General features: G+C 39.2%; 1 protein-coding gene across 3 annotated transcripts in view; it reads left to right on the top strand.

Annotated features, from left to right (window-relative positions):
• Window positions 1-24,098, top strand: part of OSTF1 (osteoclast stimulating factor 1) — a 63,920-nt gene that overhangs the window by 26,099 nt on the left and 13,723 nt on the right. For all 3 annotated transcript variants that reach the window (XM_058445731.1, XM_058445732.1, XM_032164317.2), the window contains exons 2-8: window positions 3,422-3,468; window positions 13,163-13,213; window positions 15,915-15,978; window positions 17,108-17,161; window positions 18,622-18,729; window positions 19,664-19,713; window positions 22,832-22,910. In XM_058445731.1, the coding sequence (XP_058301714.1) occupies window positions 3,422-3,468; window positions 13,163-13,213; window positions 15,915-15,978; window positions 17,108-17,161; window positions 18,622-18,729; window positions 19,664-19,713; window positions 22,832-22,910 (453 nt within the window). The remainder of the gene's footprint in view (window positions 1-3,421; window positions 3,469-13,162; window positions 13,214-15,914; window positions 15,979-17,107; window positions 17,162-18,621; window positions 18,730-19,663; window positions 19,714-22,831; window positions 22,911-24,098) is intronic.

Below are 24,098 nucleotides of genomic sequence, written 5' to 3' on the forward strand. Positions count from 1 at the left end.
ACATAATGTTCTTCAGGTTCATCAATGTTGTCACAAATGACAGGATTTCTTTCTGTTTTAAGACTGAATAGTAGTCTATTGTGTGTGTGTGTGTGTGTATCACATTTTAAAAATTCATTCTGCCATTGATGGACACTTGGGTTGATTTCCTATCTTGGCTATTGTGAATAATGTGTAGCATTCTTTTTAAAATGACTGTGTCTTGTGGACAAATCAGAGTGTATTTACATAATCCCCTTTTAATGGACATCAAGTCAATCCATTTTCTGATGTTCTAAACCTGCAACATGAGGGAAATTAACTAAAATAATATTAAAAATCAATTTATCAGTCACATGAACCATTTTTCTCGTGCCCAGAAGCTACATGTGACTAGCACAGATACAGAACTTTTCTATTATTGTGTGAAGTTATGTCAGACAGTACTGTTGTAAACTACTGATTTCAGACTTTTAAATTTTTATTTAATATTAATTTTTTTTTTTTTTTGAGATAGGGTCTCTTTCTGTCACCCAGGCTGGAGTGCATTGGTGCAATCTCAGCTCACTGCAACCTCCACCTCCCAGATTCAGGTGATTCTCATGACTCCCACCTGTTGAGTAGCTGGGACTACAGGTGTGCACCACCAAACCTGGCTAATTTTTGTACTTTTAGTAGAGGTGGGGTTTTGCCATGTTGGCCAGGCTGGTCTCGAACTCCTGGCCTCAAGCAGTCCACCTGCCTTGGCCTCCCAAAGTGCTGGGATTACAGGCATGAGCCACCATGCCTGGCCTCAGACTTTTTAAAATTCATGCTTCCATCTATTCCTTTCTTCATGCTTCATTCATTCTGTAAATAATTAATTATTGAGTGCCTCATATGTGCCAGCCACTGTGGTAGGCACTCGGGTGTCTCATTCATAAAACAGCAAAAATACGTGTCTTCATAATGCTTACAGTTGATCCACAAAAGGTTTTAGAGTACTCAGTCTATATAAACGCATGTGGATTTATAAGTTGTATGTATGTTATTCTATGCTGTTATATCATAAAACATGTTCAAATATGAATAGAAAAGAATAAGAAAGATAAAAATGTAAATAATTTCTGAAGTAGTCTTCCCGTATCCCACCTTGGAGGCCACTGTTCTGCGTGATTTTCTTGTCCTAGATAACCATCTGTAAATGTTCTTCTAGTGCTGCAACTGAGCTTTTATTTATTATTATTATATTATTTTGAGACAGAGTCTTGCTCTGTTGCCCAGGCTGGAGTGTAGTGGCGCGATCTCAGCTCACTGCAACCTCCAACTCCTGGGTTCAGGCTATTCTCCTGCTTCAGCCTCCTGAGTAGCTAGGACTACAGGTGCACACCACCACGCCCGGCTAATTTTTATGTTTAGTAGAGATGAGGTTTCACCATGTTGGCCAGACTGGTCTTGAACTCCTGACCTCAAGTGATCCACTTGTCTTGGCCTCCCAAAGCTTTTAAATAGCTATCAAATAGATAGTCCTTCTACTTTGATATCTGTTCTAAATCTCTTTATTTTATTAAAAGAGGATCCCCCCCCCCCCTTTTTTTTTTTTTTTTTTTTTTTTTTTTTTGCTATCTATAGGCTTTTTTCCTATACTGTTTGAGTTTGTTAATTTACTTATGTACAGCTGGCCTTCTGTATCCACTGGTTCCACATCTACAGATTCAACCAACTGTGAATCAAATATATTCAGGAAAAATACTAAAAAATAACAATACAGTTCAGGCATGGTGGCTCATGCCTGTAAGCCCAGCACTTTGGGAGTCTGAGGCAGGCAGATCGCTTGAAGTCAGGAGTTCGAGACCAGCCTGGCCAACATGGCGAAACCCCATCTCTACTAAAAATATAAAAATTAGCTGGGTATGGTGGCAGGTGCCCGTAGTCCCAGTCACTCAGGAGGCTGAGGCAGGAGAATCTCTTGAACCTGGGAGGTGGAGGTTCCAGTGAGCTGAGATTGTGCCACTGCATTCCAGCCTGGGCGAAAGAGTGAGAATCTGTTTCAAATAATAATAATAATAATAATAATAATAATAATAATAATAATAATACAATAATACAAATAAAAATTACAGTATAACAGCTATTTACATAGTATGTACATTGCATTAGGTGTAATAAGTAATCTAAAGATGATTTCAAGTATATGGGAGGATGTATATATGTGCAAATACTATGCCATTTTATATAAAGGTCTTGAACATCCATGGATTTTGGTATCCATCGTGGTTCTAGAACCGGTGCCCTTGGATACTGAGGGATGATTATACTCATTTAGCAAACATTTATTAAGTTCTACTATGTGCCAGTTAGGTGCTGGGAATTGACCAAGTTAGAGTTCCTGCCCTCAAATGAGACAGGTAGCAAATCAGTGATTATAGTCCTGAGTGTTATGGAAATGCAGTCTACGAAGAGAGAAAGGAGGAAGTATTGTTTGGCAGGAAGGAGGACAACTCTCAGGCATGTGGCCTCGTTGCCCCTTCTCTGTTTTGGGACTTAATGGAATCATAGGTTTCTCCAGTGGGTCCTTTTTTTTTTTTCTTTGTGGTATTTTCTTTTCTTTTGGAATATGTAGAATTCCAACCCACTGATTTAAGAATATTAAACCAGTGTAGATTATCACATTAAGGATTTGTTTATGTTAAGATGGTCATGTTTATATTTTTAAACTTAGATCTCAGGATTGGAAGGATTCTGTATAGGGCAGAACCTAAGCACAAATAATTATGTAGCTCCTTGCTGTTAGAAGGAAGCAAAGTCATCTTTCAGAGATGTGTGTCTGCTCTTACATTCACTTAAATATTTAAAAATATCTCCTATGTAGAAAAGGCACTCAATTCTGGAATACAATTCTCCCACAGGCTTTTTTTTTCTTGGATAGAGATATTTCAGTCAGTGTTTTTATAATGACAGTAGTTGCTGCTGCTACTTATATAATTTTTCTATGTAGTCACATTGATATATAATGATATGCTTTTAAAATTTATTTTATAATTGACAGATAATTGTACATATTCATGGGCTACATAGTGATGTTTTGATACATATAATGTATAGTGATCAGATCAGGGTAATTAGCATTTCATCATCTTAAACATTTATCATTCTTTGTATTGGGAAATTTACTATCTTCCTGCTAGCTGTTTGAACTATATAATAATTGTTAGCTATGGCCATCTTACGGTGGTATAGAACACTGGAACTTATTTCTCTTATCTAGGTGTGATTTTGTATCCTTTAGGAAATCTCTCGCTGTCCTTCCTTTCTCTCTACCCTTTCCAGCCTCTAGTATCCTCTGTTCTACTTGATCACGTGGGTTTTGAATTAGGGAATTCTGAAGGATACGATGGATAATGCTATTAAGAGCAAACTCAGGAATGAAAAATTCAGTTGTTGTTTTTTCTTCCTTTTTTAGGGCAAGTTAAAGTCTTCAGAGCCCTGTATACGTTTGAACCCAGAACTGTAAGTGTTCAGTTTTTAACTTTTAAAATTGACAGAAAAACCTAAGATGATTTTATTTAGACATTTCCTCTGGTGTGAATGGTCTGCCTTTTCTTTGAAAGACCTAGGCAATTCTCAGGAATGGATGTTGGGTCCAGAGCTGTGCAAGTTAAGTCCCAGGCTGATTTGCATGTCTTCTGCATCTTGAGGTCATGTCTATCTTGTAAAGCTTCTCCCTACATGGTGACACCACCTGCTTTCAAATTGACAAGTGACTTGCACATAAAGCACAGCGACCCTGTCTTAGTCATCCTTCTGAATCTCATACTAACCTTCCTTCATTCTCCTCTTGACCCTCTACCTCAAAATAGCTCATAATGGTACCTACTACTAACCTTCCAGAACAATTTTTTATCTCTCTGCAGTGTGCATTTTCCATTGTTATAGTTTCTGGTATCCATCCATTTATCTGTGGTTTATTAATCGCCTATTATATGCCAGACACTGGTCCAGGCCTTGGGACTAGTGCAGGGACAACAGAAAGGATGGTCTCCTAGAGCTTGCATCCAGTGGAGAGAGACAGAGAGTAAGCAGACAAATGAATGTGACTGTCAGGGGTTAAGTACTCTGGAGAAAAATAAGGAGGGTGAGGGGCAAAGAAGTTAATGAAGAAAAGAGTGCTGTCTTCAATAGCATGTTCAGAGATGGCCTTTCTATAAAGGTGGCATCCGGGGAGAGACCTGAAGGAAGTGAGGGAGCAACAAGTGCAAGCATCATCCTTGCTGGATGCTAGAATAGAAAAAGCAGGGAAGACAGCACGGCTTGGAAAGTTGCAAACATGGGAGTGGGTGGTGGGAGACTACTTCCGAGAGTTGGGGTGGACTGGAAGGACAGAGCATTTAGGGCCTGTGGATCTCATTTGGATTTTGCTCTGGGTAAAATTGGAGGTGAGTAGATGGTTTTGATACAGGAATGACTAGTTGGTGAAGCAGGGAGTTGAGACAGTTAGGAGGGAAAGGAAAGAAACCAAGAAGGTTTCCTGGGGAGAAGGGGTGTATGAGTCCGTTTTCACTCTGCTGATAAAGACATACCCAAGACTGGGTAATTTATAGAGAAAAAGAGGATTATCGGACTCACAGGCTTGGCGGAAGGTGAAAGGCATGTCTTACATGGCAGCAGACAAGAGAGAATGAGAACCAAGTGAAAGGGGAAACCCCTTATAAAATCAACACATCTTGTGAGACTTATTCACTACCATGAGAATGATATGGGGGAAACGGATCCCATGATTCAATTATCTCCCACCAGGTCCCTCCCACAACACATGGGGATTATGGGACCTATAATTCAAGGTGAGATTTGGGTGGGGACACAGCAAAACCATATCAAGGGGAAACCTGCTATCATTGACTTTTCTCTCATATATGCTAGGGACCAGAGGTTTCTCTCTGCGGGCAGTCAGCTTGCTGCTGGCTTCACCTGGGTTTGCCCTAGACCCTGCTGTCCCCAAAGCTAGAGGCAACTCAGAAGGTCACACAGAACAAGTGACACTGAGCATCAATTCACTGCCATCAGGCCAGGGCCTGCCTTCAAATCCCAAATCTGTCTTTTACTTACTGCGTGAATTTTCTTACCTCACTGCCATTGATTCCTCATGTGAAAGTGGCGATACCATTCTGCAGTGGAACCATGCCGTGAGTATGGAGTGGGGTGAATATTGAAGGCCTACCACATGGTGAGCACCAAAAAATGGTAGCCACTAATAGACTAACATGGGGGTGTGCATATTCAGAGAGTTCTCCCAAGGCCTTGTCCATGAAATCTTTCTGGAACAAGAAAGGTGGGGTTTTTATTCTTCTCACCAAGAGATTCCACTGACAACTCTCCTGTGTTGGTGAGGGATTGGGAATGGGTAGAGTTAGTTTACTGAGCCTGCCATAACAAAGTTCTACAGACTGGGTGGCTTAACCAAAAGAAATTTATTTTCTCACAATTCCGGGAGCTAGAAGACTGAGATCAAGGTGTGTGAAGGATTGGTTTCTTCTGAGGCCTTGCTCCTTGGCTTGTAGATGTCGGACTTCTCTCTTATGGTCTTTCCTCTGAATGTCAGTGTTTTCATCTCCTCTTCTCATAAAAGTGTGAGTCACTGGGTACGGTGGCTCATGCCTGTAATCCCAGCACTTTGGGAGGCTGAGGCGGGTGGATCACAAGGTCAGAAGATCGAGGCCATCCTGGCCAACATGGTGAAACCCCATCTCTACTAAAAATACAAAAATTAGCTGGGTGTGGTGGTGTGTACCTGTAATCCCAGCTACTCGGGAGGCTGAGGCAGGAGAATCGCTTGAACCCAGGAGGCAGAGATTGCAGTGAGCCGAGATTGCGCCACTGCACTCCAGCCTGGCGACAGAGTGAGATTCCGTCTCAATAAAAAAAAAAAAAAAAAAAAAAGATATGAGTCATTGGATTAGGGCTCACCCTAAATACCTCATTTTAACTTAATTAACTCTAAAGTCCTTATCTCCAAATACAGTCATATATGGAAGTACGGATGCTCTTCAACTTATGATGAACCCAATAAACTAATTGTAAGACAAAAAAAATCCATAAGTAAAAAATGCATTTAATACCCCGATAAACCCATCGTAAAGCTGACAAATTGTTAAGTTGGTTCATCACATGTCAGGGGCGTCTGTACGGGGGGTTTGGACTCTAATGTAAGAATTTGAGGTAGGGAGAGGGCACAAAGAGACCATAACAGGGAAGTGTGAGGCCTAGGGCTGTTGTCTTTAAGCCCTGCTCACAGGGAGTGCTGTCATTTTATGCCTCTGCTTGTCCTTATCAGTTGTGTCCTGGTTGATTTCATGACCCTGAGAGGGATAAGAGTGAGGGAGGTGAGGAGTGGTCAGGTGCCAGCCTGGGCCCCTCAATGAATAGACCATTCTCTGCTGCCTCCTCGAATCTAGAATGGGACCTGCATTTACTTTGTTTTGAGACTTGAGGTGACTCCTGACTCTATCGTATGCTTCGTTGTCCTTTCTCACCTCCTCCTTCCCCTTTGCTTCCTCATGTCCTGGTTATGCCTTTCCTCACTTCCCACCTACAGACTTAGCTCCTCCATTCCATCTGTCATCTGAACTAGACTGGCATTCCTCAAAGGTGCCTTTGCTTCCACCTCCTGCTTCAACCTTTTATTTGACTAAAGATGTTGTCCTCTATAGTCCAGCCCCTAGTCCAGCCCCTATTCCAGCCCTGCTGTGCTCTGCTCCTTCCTGTTCTTGAACTATCCCATCTAGATATGACTCACAGTAGAACCTATCTCTCAACCCTTTCCAGACCCATGGCCCTGTCCCTTCTAAGATCACATTACATACTTCCTCTTCTGTAAAGACTTTTCTGACCACTCCAGCTGGAGGTGGACTGCCTCTCCCGCCTCTGAACTTCCACACTTGGTATTTCAGTCCTGCTCCCAGGCACAGCATCTGAGGAAGCAGAGTAGCACCTGGTTCAGAGCCTGCACTAAGGGTTCAGGACCAGCTCCACCTCTTGAGCAGCTGTGTGACCTTGAGGAAATTACCAAACCTCTCTGTCACAGTGTTCTCATCTGTAAAGTGAGGATAATAATAGTCCCACCAGGTTTTAGTGAGAATTAAATGAGATTAATTGCATAAAGCTGCTATTACTATTAAGGAGTAATTATTACTATCGAAGGAATAGTGGTTGCTATATTAATAGACATTTAACAGATATTTTTGATGGGTTGTGTATTGATTTATTTACTTCCAATTCTACTGAAAGATGGAGTTTCTCCACTGCTTTAAAAGAATCTTAGTTATTATTGAATATACAGGAGAATATACATTTAATTCATTAGGCTTTAAAAAATATTCTATATTTAAAATGTTGTATTTTTAATATTTTTAGTCCCAAGGATTTGTAGGCTACTATCAGTAATGATCACTTCAAGCCCTGTTGCCTCCATATTTCTCCCCTGTTCAGCTCCGTTCAATCCAGGTATGAAGGGGGTAGCATCTGGCACAGCAGGTAGCCTCTAGCTCCCGCAGGCCTTCCTGACTGGTTAAGTGCCGTGCCATACCCATTGTTAAATTTTGAATCTTACTCCAGAACTAGGTTAGTCTTACCTTCTTTTTCTGAACGAGAATTTCTGTTGGAAGCTGTTTGGTCTTTCTCTCTCCCCTGTTGACCAGCAGCCATATTCTCTGGAGGGATAGATACACCACAGCATATCCCAAGCTGACCTGGCCTCCTCGGAGTCACTGGGACCAGGCAATATTGAAAGGCTGAGGTGGGCTCTGAGGGACATTGCTGGTATGTGCAGCCCCCCAGGCAGGCCTGGGTCCAGTTTTAAGCTCCTGTTCCCCCTCAGGAGATGAGGACAGCAATGCCCAACCCCAGTCTTGGGGATCCATTGAACAGGAAGAACGCTAGGTAGCTCCTGGTTCTTCCTGCGAACCCATTTCTCATCTGTCTTGCTTAAAGGCAAGGGTGTCTTGGCACCACCCAGCCCCGTTTGGTTCTTTTTTCTCACCCAGCTCCTTTTAATAAAGTGTCAACCACAGACCTGGCTGGACTGAATTGATGAGTGTCAAGACAGACTGATGAGGAGAGAACAGAATTTCCTGTGTTAGGAGGCGCATTGATTTCCAAAGGGAAACCAGCAGGACCTTGCTCTGTCATGTAAAGGTTGCTGGGCTGCACTAGGTTAATAGAGCCACGTGTAGAGGAAGGAGACTGGGAATCTAAGAGCTGAGGTAGGAGCCCAGCCCTGCCACTCACTTTGATTTGTAGAGATTTTTTAACTTCTCTAAGCCTGGTTGTGAAATAGAGATTATATCCATGACCCATCCAAGCCCAGTGAGTTGTGAGGACCAAATGAGGTCAAGTATACTTTGCAAGTAAAATATGCTGCCATTGGTTTTGTTATACTGCACTATAGGGGTAGGGCAGTTGGGAGTGGGTAGAGACAGATATTTTCCAAGGCGGCCAGCTTTTAATCTGGTCATGACACCATGATGGCCAATAATGGCTGTGTGTGATGCCTTTTGTATGAGAGAAAGCATAGGTGGTGGGTAAGAGCAGGGACTCCGTAATCTGACTTACAGTTCAAGTCCAGGTTCTACCATGTACCTGGTCTATGGCCTTGGACAGGTTTCTCATCTGTAACATGATGATAAGAATAGCACCCACTTCATAGTGTTCTTGGTGAGGAACAAATTAGTTAATATTTCTGAATGCCCAGACCAGTACATGGCACATAATATATACTATAAAGTGTTAAATAAAAACATCTGTGGAGAATTTGTTTGCTCTTTTTATTAATTTTGGGGGCTTCAGACTGACAAATCTGAAAAATTTCAAAAGTATATCAGTTTTTCTAAACTTTTCATAAAATATATTTGCATAAACCAACAAAATTAATGCCTTGGGAATTATATGTTACCAAGAATATATGGAATGGGAATGGGAATATATGTTACCAAGTGTGTACTCTTTGCTGTAACATCCCAGTGGGCAACAGCCTACTTATTCTGATACCTTGTTGTTCTTCAAGGAGAGAGGAAAGGAGGAATGTGGTTAAAAAACAAAGAAGAAGCTGGAAATAGAGAAGTGCATACTTCGTTATGTTACTGTTTTCCCATTTCTGTTCCCTCACTATGATGCTGGGAATTTAAAAGTAGATGCTCATTGAACAATTTACATCAGGTATCCTGCTAGTGGTTTCTTAATGGAAAATGTGAATATTGCAGGTGAAATCTGTTGTTAAAATAATGAAATTACTGTGTTGTATGTACTGCCACCAACACTGTGAAGAATTTGGTAGACTACCTACTTAGCTAGATTAGGAAAATGTGTCCCTAGTTTCTTTGGAAGAAGACATTTTACGAGTAGTAGCATTCCGTGTCTGGGAGCTATGGATTAAAAGAGAATAAACTGTCAACTGTAATTTCTCGGGATGAAAAAATGAGGTCACTTTTTGCCTGACTGAAATGGACTGCCTGTTCTCATTGCCTCAGTTGAAAACAAGTCTGACCTAATGGGTGGCTTGTGGCAGACACCACTATTGAATGGCAGCCATTAATTCAAAAACCGAAATAGCACTGAGAGGTATCGAAGCGACTGGCACTTAGTGGTCTTTCTCAAATGATGCACTTTCCCAAACCACAGAGGACAAGAATTACTTGAAAGACATTAAGAGTTTTAACTATTTTGGGCTTTATTACTTTTTTAAAAAAGTTGAGGTAAAATTCACATAACATAAAATGAACCATTTTTAAAATTTTTAATTCCTGTGAGTACATAGTAGGTGTATATATTCATGGGGCACATGAGATGTTTGGATACAGGCATGCAGTGTGGAATAATCACATCATGGGATATTAAGTATCCATCCCCTCAAGTGTTTATCCTTTGTGTTACAAACAATCCAATTATACTCTTTTAGTTATTTTAAAATGTACGATTATTATTGACTATAGTTATCCTGTTGTGCTATCAAATAATAGGTCTTATTATTTCTTTCTAAATTTTTTTGTACCCATTAACCATCTCCATCTCCCCCCAGGTTTGCCCATTACCCTTCCCAGCCTCTGGTAGCCATATGTCTACTCTCTATGTCCATGAGTTCAATTGTTTTGATTTTTAGATCTCACAAATAAGTGAGAACATGCGATGTTTGTCTTTCTGTGCCTGGCTTATTTCCAAATTAACCATTTTAAAGTGAATCATTCATTGGTGTTTAGTACATTCACAATTCATTACCTCTGTCTAGTTCTAAAACATTTTCATCATCCCACAGATTAACCCTGTACCCATTAAACAGTTACTCCCTATTCCCCCTGACTTTATTGCTTATTTTTATAAGAAAGACTCATTACCATGATTGTGTGTGTTCTTTGTTTTTAAAAGCTATTTGTTTGGTACTTTTTCATAATGTGTTTTGTTTGTTTGTTTAAAGGGTGAGTGATTTTATTAAATGTGGAAATTTAGGGAGATTTGACTTTTGTGATTTTAGAAGGAGGATAAAACTGCAGGGAAAGATGACTTCTTAACTTCTTGAAAGTACTGATTGAGGAGGATTTTTTTGTAAGACATAACTGAGTGAGATTAACTTTGGGAGATGTACTCAGTAAGAATAACCCAGGATGGCTCAAAGATGGGACAGACCGCTTCAAGGCTTTGAACTCTTTCAAGTTCCAGGAAATGAAAAGTTGCTTCAGGAAAATGTTGCAGCCCACATATCCTATTTTTCCTACACTCTTCTTCTTCCCTCATTCTCCCCTCCCAGGCCTTAGCACCATCTAAAGGAGAGAGAGTCAGATGGTGTTAAAATTGCCAGCAAAGGCCAGCCTTAATGTTGGGGTGGGGTGTGGTGGTGGCTGCTGAGTCCAGCTGGGATGCTGTGGTAGGGAGAGAGTCATCTTTCTGGCCTCTCTGGGAGTGATCCAGTTTGCATCAAATAAATACTAAAGGAAATAGTTTGTTTACCTAATCACCTTCTATATCTGTCACATATTGGTAGTAATAGTGGTCATTGATCATGAGAACATTTTAGAGACAGGTTTGAGAGAATATTAGTGGTCATTAATTTCTTTTTTCTCAAATTCAAGCAACAAAAATAAAAAGTAAAAACATATTTCTAATAATATCAAAATGTATGTCACAAGGGCTAGTACACATAACTAATTTTCCATAGTTTGTGTCTGTCCATAAGACTAGTCTGTGCAAATCAAAGTGTAAAAGCAATATATATTTCAGAAAGTTACCTTTTAAAGGACTTTAGCCATTTGGGGGCATCAATAATCATCATTTGCTAATTTTTATATTTGAATGCATAATGCATCTAAGCATTTTCATGTATTATGGTTGCTTAAAGCATGTTATGGCTGATAATAGCCTTTATTTAGATTCATGGAGAAATAGTTATAATAAGAATGTAGATCAGCTTTAAAACTAAATAAATTGCTAGTGCAGAATCATATTTACTGCCCTAGTCTGCTACTGAGAGGAGGTAAACAAATGGAAAAATGAATGGATGAAATATTTTATTTTTAATTTTATTTATTAAAAATTTTTTTGAGACAGATTCTTGCTCTGTCACTCACGCTGGAGTGCAGTGGCGTAATCTTGGCTCACTGCAACCTCTGCCTCCCAGGTTCAAGTGATTCTCATGTCTCAGCCTCCCACGTAGCTGGGATTACAAGTGTGCACCACCACCACGCCTGGCACATTTTTTGTGTGTTTTAGTAGAGATGGGGTTTCACCACGTTGGCCAGGCTGGTCTCGAACGCCTGTCCTCAAGTGATCTGCCCGTCTCAGCCTTCCGAAGTGCAGGAATTGCAGGCATGAGCTACCACGCCTGGCTGGATGAAGTAATTTGTTTCACTAGCATAATTTTGATTTATATGGAATAGTAATTATAATCAGAAATATCAAAGCCTTTCTTTTAAAAGTATTTTTCCCACCTAAACTATGAAAGCAACACATGCTCATGACAGAATTTGGAAATTTTTCTGTGTCTATTTAATGCATAGTTGGGTTCTTATCACATGTGAAATTTGTGTCCTACATTTTTCATCCACCATGATGATGTAAACATTTCCTAATATCTGAAATTTGCGCTCAGTAGGCATCACCCTACTTACTTATAAAGTCATGGTAAGTGTTATCTACTGATGGTCAAAAGATGTTTAAAATGTGTATTCAGAAAGGTCTTTTTTGGTTGTTTTTGTTTGTTTGTTTGTTTTGTTTTATTTTGTTTTTTGAGACAGAGTCTCGCTTTGTCACCCAGGCTGGAGTGCAGTGGCGTGATCTCAGCTCACCACAACCGCTGCCTCCCGGGATCAAGCAATTCTCTGCCTCAGCCTCCCGAGTAGCTGGGATGACAGGCATCCCCCACCATGCCCAGCTAATTTTTGTATTTTTAGTAGAGACGGGGTTTCACCATCTTGGCCAGGCTGGTCTTGAACTCCTGGCCTCGTGACAAAGTGCTGGGATTACAGGCATGAGCCACCGCACCTGGCCTCAGGAAGTTTTTAGAACATTTGGTTGGTACAGGCCAGAGCACGTATGGTCTGTGTAATTAGCCAACTCCTTAGAGCTGCTTGGGGTTTCTGGACTGGCTGAGTTACTGCTTCATATCTTTTAGCTCTTTAGCCTTATTAATGGTTGAATTACATATTAACTTTTCTCATACAGAAAATGTTCATTCTCCCTGAACATGAAGAGCTCGGGTAATGATTTTCTCAAAATGAGCAGATAGCAGATGTTGATGTTAAAGTGTTCAAGGATTGAGGCCTTAAGAGAAAATCAAGCTTCTGGCTGTTTTTCATGATTCTAATTCTAGACATTTATATTTTTATGAAAAAATATACACCACCTTTTAGAATTTCTACAAGGAAGAAGTTTTATTAATATTCTGTTTTGATATAGAAATGTCTTGCTTTGGTTGTAGAAGAATGCAAGATGTGTGTGGAGAATCTTTGTATATGTAATTCTTTGAAGTTCATCATGGGAAAAAAATCTAGCCGTGTATTCATGTGTTAATTTTTCAGTAGTGTTTTATTATATGGCTTATGTGCTGATTTAAGTGTATAAAACCACATTGTTTATTAGAATATGATAGAATTTTAAATCTATATAATCATTAATTCTAATTCATGAAAAATCACATGGAGTCAAACTTTTTTTTTTCTTCTAGCCAGATGAATTATACTTTGAGGAAGGTGATATTATCTACATTACTGACATGGTGAGTCCAGATAACATCTTGTAATACCATATATAAAGACTGTTTTATGTAGCTATAACATTGTAAGTTATTTAAATGTATATGTACATAGAAATACATATGTACAAGTCTGTTCATTTTAGCATAATTGATAGTAGCATGAGATTGAAAATAGCCCTTATTTCCATCAATAGGAAAAGAGTTGAATCAGCTTTGGTCTATCTGCAAACAGAATATTATGCAGCGATAGAGAGAAATGGGGAATATCTCTATATGCTATTATGAAATAATTTAAGTGAAAAAAAAAGCAAAGTGAGAAAATGTAGATCGTATATCCTCACTTTTCTAGGAAAGGGTGAGAGTGTATGTGTACACACACACGCACACACATGCAGACACTTGTTTTTCTCAATTTCAGATAAAAAGTTGAAAGATGAGTTGCAAAGTAAAATTGAGTTTTATTCTATGAAGAGTAAAGGTCCTTTCTCTAGGTGGAAGGAGGGAAATAGGGTATAATGAACATAGATGGAAGATAGACTTTTAAGAAAATTATACCTTGTTTTGTGGATTTGACTTTGAACTGATGTAAACCTTGACATAAAAAATTGAAATAAAAAGCAATCCCTAAAAATTAAAAGCAGAATGAATCAAATGAACTTAATTGTACCCTGGTAATTGGCATAACCACACAGAGAGGAAATATTCCAAGTTTAATACTCAGCAATTTGACTGAACATCCATAGTAGAATATGGATATATATGAAAGACATATATATAGAGAGAAAAAGAACTGGCCAAAAAAGGGTAAATTGTTTTAAATCATGCCCTTGTTAGGGAAATGTAGGTATTGCTAATTCTGAGATTGTTGCATGTGTATTGTGGTTTAGAGCAAATGAGTCATTAGGTTGGTGATGTTGCTAACGGATTTTCAGCATGGCAAAAAGGATACACAGATGTAAGATTAATGACAGTTTAAGAAAAACTCTGTATTCCTTCATCTGAATTGGAAGGATCATATTGCATTTTATCTAAAATAAAACAAAAATATTCCCTGCTGTGTTCTTTGAAGGAGCCTAGGAAAAATGACCAACCCAATAATAATATGTTATTTTCCATTGAAACGAACAGGCTTCTTTGAGAAATAGCTGGTACCAAGTCAGGGGCAGCAGAGGTACAAGATAAACCCAGAACATCCTCTTATTAGAAAACATGGAAGCTCCTAAAGACAGTAGGGTCACACTGAAAGGACTTGGGAACGAACTTGAAGAGACTCCCACTGGCCAAAGATAGGACAATTTGAGCATCAATTAGGGCAACAACTTCCAAGAATTGAAACACATTAAATACATTTAGATTTATGAGTTTCTAATGTTACTTCTGAACAAATCTCATTGATCAGCATGAGAGAATGCTAGGAAACCAGGTTTTTATTCTGACAACTGTTAAGGGAAAGAATCACCATTTATTCCGTGTTTTCTTTATGAATTTCTTATCTGGGCAATCTGAGAGTTGATGAAGTTTTTGTTTAAAGAGGTATTCAGGTTATTTCAATGAAGAAGGAATGATAGAATTAGAATGTCACCATCTTGCAGCCTCTAGGAAATAGTGGATCTAGACAATGATCATCAAGGGCTACTAACATTACAAAAAGAAGCTGACTAGATAGTTCGCATTTCCTAATGGAAAAAATCAATACTGCCCAGGAAATAGCCTTGCCAAAAAAAATTGAAGCTGAATCTAATTAAACCTCTAGAACTGATGACCAATTTACAGGCAATACAGGGAACAGAGGAACATGCTTAATGGTAACACAGGGATACAACAGGCAAAATCCATAGAGGTTGAAACTACAGAACAAACCAACTGGATTCTTCAACAAATATATTGTAAGAGATAAAAAAGAATGGAGAGACAACCTATAGATTAAAAGATACTTAAAAGACAAATCAATCATATTTTATAGTCCTCATTTGAATCCCAAATTATGGGGCAGTTGGGAAATTTGAGTATTGACCTAGATATTTGATGATATTAAGGAATTATTGTTGGAAAAAACTTTTAAGCTGTGATAATGGCATTATAATTGCCGTTCAAAAAGTATGTATCTTTCAGAGGTACATACTGAAATATTTACAAATGAAATAATATGATGTCTAGAATTTATTTTAAAATAATCCAGGAGGGGAGGGAGGTCGTGGGGGCATATATGAAACAATATTGGTCATTAATAAATGTGCAGTTGGGAAATGGGTATATATGTGGTCATTACATTGTTCTTTCTACTTTTTTGTAAGTTTAAATTTTTCTATAATAAAAAGTTACCCCCAAAATGAAGATAATATAAAGAGATCTTTAGAACTTCCTCCCCCATAAAAAAAATTATCTCGAAGCTAAGAGAAATGAAACTGTGGACACAAAATCATATAGCTAGTCTAAACTAGCATAATTTGTTTTCTTCTGTTTCATATCATCTCTTATTTGTTTGGTTGTTGAGACTCTGTCATGAAACGTATTCCATTTGTTGCAGGCAGATGCATGTTTATTTGTAACTTAGTGGTAAGGGAGATGGACACCCACAGCTAGGGCGTGAGGAAGCTTGGTAGTGTGGGTAGGGTTGATGGACATTTTGTAGAACAGGTACTCCCTAGGAGCCAAATAATTTGAAAAGTGAATGAATGCAATCTGGATTTCATACCACTTAATTTAACTCTTCTTTTACCAGAGCGATACCAATTGGTGGAAAGGCACCTCCAAAGGCAGGACTGGACTAATTCCAAGCAACTATGGTAAGTGTTGCTGAGTGGTTTTACTTTAGCTTCGTTCACTTGGAATTTTTTGGTTCTTGAGGCTTTTCTGCTTGCTGCTGTGGCTGAGAAAGCAATGGAGTCATTGTCAGTCTAGGACATTTTCCATTCCATGAGCCTCCTGTTAATAAACTGGCCATGAACACCAGATGTGCTTGAGCCTGACTCTATGGCCTAAGAGAATGCATTTTAGCATTCTTAACCCAAGATTTCCAAGGAAACGCTTATGGTTTTACTTTCTTCAACCCTTAAAACAATTTTTTTTAATGCTGATAAACTCAATCTTGCAGATGGTTTCTTAGACTAGCCCTTTCTTTTGTGATGGAGTAACCTGACCTTGTTCATTCATGTTCGGGGCAGTGATGTTCATTAAATGCTTATCATGGCAGTTTGGGGACCTTGAGAGATGAGAGACACGACTCCTGCCATGAAGCTGCTTCTAGCTGGAAGTGGGACAAACAGATAAAACACTTGTTTAGTTGTCAGCATAATCAAGTCAAAAGAGCACAGAATTGATAAACAAGGCTCCTGAGTTTTAATCCTCTTTCTTCCATTTCCTAATAACACTTCCTACTGATTCTAGGACAGCAGCAAACACGCCTTCTTTAAGAGGCAGGTAGTTATGCTGATTGTTCTTTCTGAATACAGGAAGCAAAATATTCCCCCTTCATCCGATCCTACATAAATACACACAAGAGAACCAAAATTATTTTCAGCTATCTTTAAAGCAGAGTGATCTACAAAATGTAAAAATGAACATCAAATGCTTTCTTTTGCATTTTTGTGACTTTGTTTATTAAATACTTGAGTAATATCAAGTGTACATTTAACTCAGGTATGCAGGTTTGTTTGTTTTTGTTTATACTTCCAGTTAATTACTATGTTAATTGCCTTATTGCTTGGCTTGGTTTCCCTTAACACGTAATTCAGCTTCATTTAATGCAAGAACTATCCATTTGATTTTCTGTTACTTTTTATCCACATTAAGTAAAGGAAACTGTGTTGAAGGCCCTGGTACTCCTAAAGCTGGGGGACTGGTGAATGAGTGACTTCAGTAAATCATTTGTGTGGCAATTCAACATTGGGTTAACACTTTTTATTTTCAATCTAGTGGCTGAGCAGGCAGAATCCATTGACAATCCATTGCATGAAGCAGCAAAAAGAGGTAGGTGTGATTCTTTTTGACTGAGGTATACAGTACAGTAAAATGCACAGATTTCAATTAGTTTTGACAAATGCATACACCCATGTAACCAACACCCAGATCAAGATCTAGAACATTTCTGCCATCCTAGAAAGTTCCCTTTGCACCTTCTCCGTTAAATCCCTGCCTTCCCCAGAGACAGTCTGTCCCAGTGTCTATTACCCTAGAGAAGTATGATTTTAATTTTAAAATGTCAGTCAGGAAGCACTGTTGTGGGGAGATGCAAGTCGAAAGACATGGTCTGTGACTTCCAAAGCGCAACATCTGGCAGGGGAGAGAGAGATGTAACAGATCGTTAAAATATGGTATGGTAAGTATAGCAGTTGAAATGTGTTTGACAGGCTGTAGAGGCCAGGGTGAGTAACCGGAGGGCAGGAGAATGGAAGGGTCTGGTGGGTACAGCATTTAGGAGAGCGTTGGTGTGGTGAGCATTTGGCCAGGGAGGGCATGAACAACAGGGATGAACCTGGGGAAGATCCTTGACCAAACAACAATCAGCCTTGTCTGGGCTTTATTCTGTTGATCAGTAGTCCTCAGCTAGGGGTGACTCCTCTTTCACAAACTCCGAGGATATTTGGCAATATCTGGAGACATGTTGACTGTCATGACTGGAGGGATGTTACTGGCATCTTTTGGGGAGAGGCAGGGGTTGTTGCCACACATCCTACACCACACAGGAGCACCCCCACAATAATCCAACCCCAAATGCCAATGGGGCTGCTGCTGAAAAACCCTGCTGTAGATAATGGGGAATTTTTGTAAAGCCTCAATGAGCTCCATTTCATTCCATTTTTAGATTTTTTGGAAATCTGAATGTACACAAGGAAATTATTGGTTAGGATTGTGAAAAAGTAAAAGGACTAAAGTGACATTTACAAAATTCTTTGTAAATTAGATACTTGGGACATTAGCCTGAGGATGTTAAATTAATAGTTATAGTTTAGCATATAAGAGCAGCAGCTTTGAGTAGGTTATTTAGCCTTTCTTATAGGAACTGAAGATGCATTGTAAATATAAATATGAATAGTATCTGCTTGTTCTTAGGTCTGATTGTTTTTTCCTCAATTTCCAGAATTTCACGAAGAAAAAAATACACACACACACACACACACACACACACACACACACACACACACAGACCTATATATTTTTTAACAGAATAGAAATAAGTATACGCATTTAGGCAACTCTTCCCATTAACCTATTAGAAACATTGATGTTAATATTTTCCATTAATAAGCTGGAAGTCAAAATGTACCATAATAAATGCATTAATGGGGAGGTCTTAATTTAATACTTGCTGATAAATCCATTGCAAATGGAAATTTATGCAGAATGAAACAGAATGAAATTGATTTAAAAGCAAAATAAAAAGTGAAAGCTTTTTTTCTTGTGTTTTCGTAAATGTAAAATTCTTTCAGGCAACTTGAGCTGGTTGAGAGAGTGTTTGGACAACAGAGTGGGTGTTAATGGCTTAGACAAAGCTGGAAGCACTGCCTTATACTGGGCTTGCCACGGGGGCCACAAAGGTATTACATTTTGTTTGTTATATGTTTCTATGCTGCTGAAAATATGTTTCACCTATGGGAGCCAGATTTACAAAAAATGAGAAAGAAAAAGCATTGGCTGTTCTTTTTGAATCCTTTAGAACACCGGCCAAAAGCCTTGTTCCTCGAAGCTCTGTAGAACAGTGGGTAGAATGTGGTCAGTCAGCCTCACTGCATGGGCCCCTCTCGCTTGAAAGACTGGACACCTCCTTTCCTCTCTTAGGCTTAGAAAGGTTACTGGAAAACCGCATTTATAAAAACAAAACCACTGTCTAATCTTACAGAAGCAAAGATCAGAATTTGCTCCTCTAGCTTAGCTTTTCATAAGGTCTGCTTTTATGATTTGCATTTTAAGTTTCATGCAAACTATTAGATTCAAGAGAAAGCCAACATTTGCCAGAGTTAGTGATTCCATTGATACTTTTTCTGTTATAATCAATAACAATGACAAATTGCATTTTTAGATGTATTTCTTCCTGGCCAAAAATTTATCACCCACTGCTTTTCTACCTCTCTCTATCACAAAAGAAATAAACTCAACACTAAGAAATGAAGATCTCAACAAATTAAATAGCAGTGCCAAAGGAAAATTTGTAACTGTCTCCTAAAAAGAAGCCTATCTTATTTCAGCTAATAAACATGTTATTATATGAATGAAAAGTATTATAGTGAATGTAAAAATATTCCTATGTCATATGAAAATGCAAAAGCCAAAACTATTAGAAAAAGTATATTTTCCTAAATAATTCCACTTTTTAGATTCTTAAGTTTTTCTATTTTATAAATTTTACAAAATGTGTTAACATTTTCTTGAAGGTTCTTCTAAAGAATCTCTCTTTTATAAAATTATTGTACCTAGATTTGTCAGGCTTCTAATTTTCATTCTTAAAAAGTATCTTTTCTCTTTGAATTTCAGATATAGTGGAAATGCTCTTTACTCAACCAAATATTGAACTGAACCAGCAGGTAAGACTGCTTATCTGAAAATTATTTAACACATACCTGCTTGTTCTCTTTAGTACAGAGCAACTCATGGGCATGTGAAGTATTGTAGTCAAAATACCACAAGCACATAATTTAAAAATTATAATTGTACTGAAAGTCAAACTATCCACAGCCCCAAGTGCCAAACCCACTCCTCCTGATATGTCACTTTCAGCTTTTAGTTCTTTCTTCGTGTACTTACCTTTGTGTTACTAAGGAATAGGCTGACAGAGCTATCTTACCATGCATTATCTTCATGTGTACTTTGGCCTCCTGTTGGGTATGTGAAGGTTTAAGCTTGTCAGCTGCCCCAGCTCTCATCTTTCAGCACCCCAGCACCAAGCCTGTTCTCCTCTGCTCCTCAATGTACTTCATCACAGTTTTTGGTTATATTACTATATAATGTTTACTTTATTATGGGTGTCTAAATAGTGTTCACTGCTTATATAACCTTTTTTTGTTTCTGTACTTTTTAAAACTCATTTCCTGTTATCTCACTGTGACTTCTCTACTGTTTTATACAGTCTTGATATATAATACTTTTCCAAAATGTGTAAGATAATCAACAGCTTTCTTTTTTCTCCCTGGATTCATACTTCCTGAAGCTCTCCATCATTCTCCAGTCTGAGCAGCTTGGTCCCTGTGGTCCTTTGCTGTCCTCCAGGGAACCGCTTCTGTTCTCTGCCATGTTGCATCTTCATTTTTCTGGATCCCTTGTCTTTCTTTTGTCAGAGAACATCTTCAAGTAGATTCCTGAGAAAGAGAAGCTTGGGATTGATTATATGGCTGATCAGAATTCTAGGTCAAAAACAGTTTCCCTCAGAATTTTGAAGGCATGGTTCTGTGGCATTCTTGTTTCCAGGGATGCTTTTGAGAGATTTGGTGCCATTTTGATTCCCATTCTTTTATGTGTGATCTGCTTTTTCTCTTGCTAAGAATATTTACTTTATTGTTGGTGTTTTCAAATTTTATGATGATGTGCTAGCGTTCATCTCTTCCCAATGATTATGATGAACTCTTTCAGCCTGGAAAATTATCTTGTATTATTTCTTCTAGAGTTTTTATCTGACCCTTCTTTGTTCTTTTCATTCTGGAATGCCTATTAGTAGGATGTTGGACTTCTTGGATTGAACCTTCAGTTTTCTTAATTTTTCCCAGAGATATTCCCATCTTTGTTTTATTTTGGTTATCTTTTTAATTCCCCAGAGTTCTGTATTAGTTTTCTATTGCTGCCTAGCAAACGACCACAGGCTTAGCAGCTTATACTTTCTGTACGTCAGAATTCTGGGCGTGGCATAGCTGCGTTCTCTGCTCAGGGTCTTCCAGGTGGAAATCAAGGTATTGGCTGGAGCTGGATTCTCATCTGGAGCTTGGGGTCTTCTTCCGAGTGCATTTAGGTTGTTGGAAGAATTGATTTTCTTCTATCTGTAGTATTACTGAGGCCCTCAGCTTTTAGAGGCCACCCCTCTCTGTAGACAGCTCACAGTATGGCTGTTTGCTTTCTTCCTCAAGGCCAGAAGGAGATTGTCTCTCTGCTGTTTCATCGTTTTTATTTTTTAAGGGCCCACCTGGTTAGGTCAGGCCCACCTGGGATAATGTCCCTTTTGATGAACTCAACATCCGCTGACTAGAAACCTAATTACGAGAGTGATAGCCTGTTACATGCACTGCTTTCACTCGCAGTCAAGAGGAGGGGGCCTATACCAGGGCCCAGGAACCGTGGGGGCCGTTCTTAGAATTCTGTTATGAGCGCTTATTTTACTCTGATTGTTACTTTTACATAGTATCTTTTTCTTGTTTCATGACCCAGTATGATCTTATATCTTGCCGATATACTATTTATAACTTTTCAAACTATATTTTTTGGCTCTTCACTGTACTGTGTTTTTTCCCTTTGAGATCCATTTATTTTGTTTGTTTTAGTCTTTCCTAAAATATTATAGACTTTCCATGAACACTTGGTGTCATTATCTATTCATTCATTATTATTTTTTTAATTTGAGATGGAGTCTCGCTCTGTCATCTAGGCTGGAGTGTAGCGGTGCAATCTCAGCTCACTGCAACCTCTGCCTCTTGGGTTCAAGCTATTCTCTTGCCTCAGCCTCCCAAGTAGCTGGGACTATAGGCCTGTGCCACTGGCCTGGCTAATTTTTGTGTTTTTAATAGAGACAGGGTTTCACCATGTTGGCCAGGCTGGTCTCGAACTCCCGACTTCAGGTGATCCGCCCTCCTCGGTCTCCCAAAGTGCTGGGATTACAGGCATGAACCACCATGCCTGGCCCTTATCCATTCATTTTTAAGTGTGATTGGAAGCTGTGTGTGCTTGGTGAGAACTGCTGGCTGGTGGGCCTCTTCACAGGGCGATGTGGTGAGGTCCTGGCTGTTTTGCTAGGTGACACTCAAATGCTAATAAAAGTACACTCCTTCCCTTCCCTGCACATGGGGCTGCACTGCTTCACCAGAGAAGTGCCCTCCAGTCTCCTGCCTGGGGGTACGTACACACTGGGCAGTGGGGTACGTAAAGGTACCTGAGAGAGGAGTCTTACTGTTCAGTCTGTACCCTCAGGTTTTAGTTTCTGGCCTTTTGCTGCCTTCTCTTGTACCTAGTGTTCATGAACTTGGAAACTATCAGGTTAATTTATCAACAAGTAAATCTGTCATCATTATTGTGTCATCTGACAGCAAGAGAAGGGGAAGAGGTTCTGAGACTCTACTTTTTATGAGTACTTTTAACCAGTATCTCTGTTTTCCCACCCATGCCTCATATCTGCCCTAGCACCTCCAGGAATCTCCAGTTCCTCATTTTTGCCAGGCTTCTGCATGTTCAAATCTGCTTGCTTCCTCCTGAGTCTCCCTCTGCAGTCATCTGCTTTTCAGCTCGTGCTCCACCAAGACAGCTTGTACTCCTCCATCCCATTCCATCTCCCAAAAATGACTCCTCTCCCATCTCTTGAGTCTCTTTTCCTTTTCTCTTTGGAATTTTATTTGGTTCCGTAACTTTGTTCCCATTTTAGGTTTAACTGGGTTGAACCCAAATTAACATGTACTTTCAATCCACCTTCTATCTTAAAAATGGTACTTTCTCTTTTTATTACTATAGAACAAGTTAGGAGACACAGCTTTGCATGCTGCTGCCTGGAAGGGTTATGCAGATATCGTCCAGTTGCTTCTGGCAAAAGGTAAAGTTTGTGCTGAGTTTATCTGGTCTTTGCTTGCCCTGAAAAATAATCTATATCAAATTATGCCATTTGAAATGGTAAGAAGAATAATAGTCTTATTTCAAAATAGGGTTTAACCTTTGCTCTGCCTGTGTATCATGGAGTAGTTGTGATAAAATGAAATTATTGGGGGTTGGTTTGTGTTAGTTTTTAATATAAACTAAAACCATGGCAAGCTTTAACATTACATGTATTACTTTTAGTAAGAACTGTATTGTACGTTTCTGCAGGATTATAGAACCTTAGAAACAAAGAATGTATGTGTACACATGTGTTGGGGAGACCCTGTCTGAGAAAGCTGTATAGGTAAAGTTGCTGAGGCCCCTGTTCTCACAGGGAAGTCTTGACGGATAAGCAAGAATGATGTGGCTGCAATGTCCTGCTTTGAGCTGAGCAGGTGCTAGATGTAAAGTGAATGAGAGAGGATATCTTGATTCCCTGTTTTTTTTTTTTTTTTTATTATACTTTAGGGTTTTAGGGTACATGTGCACAATGTGCAGGTTTGTTACATATGTATCCATGTGCCATGTTGATTTCCTGCACCCATTAACTCGTCATTTAGCATTAGGTGTATCTCCTAATGCTGTCCCTCCCCCCTCCCCCCACCCCACAACAGTCCCCGGAGTGTGATGTTCCCCTTCCTGTGTCCATGAGTTCTCATTGTTCAATTCCCACCTATGAGTGAGAACATGCGGTGTTTGGTTTTTTGTCCTTGCGATAGTTTACTGAGAATGATGTTTTCCAGTTTCATCCATGTCCCTACAAAGGACATGAACTCATCATTTTTTATGGCTGCATAGTATTCCATGGTGTATATGTGCCACATTTTCTTAATCCAGTCTATCGTTGTTGGACATTTGGGTTGGTTACCGCATCGCCAAGTCAATCCTAAGCCAAAAGAACAAAGCTGGAGGCATCACGCTACCTGACTTTAAACTATACTACAAGGCTACAGTAACCAAAACAGCATGGTACTGGTACCACAACAGAGACATAGATCAATGGAACAGAACAGAGCCCTCAGAAATGACGCCGCATAGCTACAACTATCTGATCTTTGACAAACCTGACAAAAACAAGAAATGGGGAAAGGATTCCCTATTTAATAAATGGTGCTGGGAAAACTGGCTAGCCATATGTAGAAAGCTG

The sequence above is a fragment of the Hylobates moloch genome, unplaced genomic scaffold, assembly GCF_009828535.3.
Source record: "Hylobates moloch isolate HMO894 unplaced genomic scaffold, HMol_V3 SCAFFOLD_10, whole genome shotgun sequence".
In the NCBI taxonomy this organism is placed as follows: Eukaryota; Metazoa; Chordata; class Mammalia; order Primates; family Hylobatidae; genus Hylobates; species Hylobates moloch.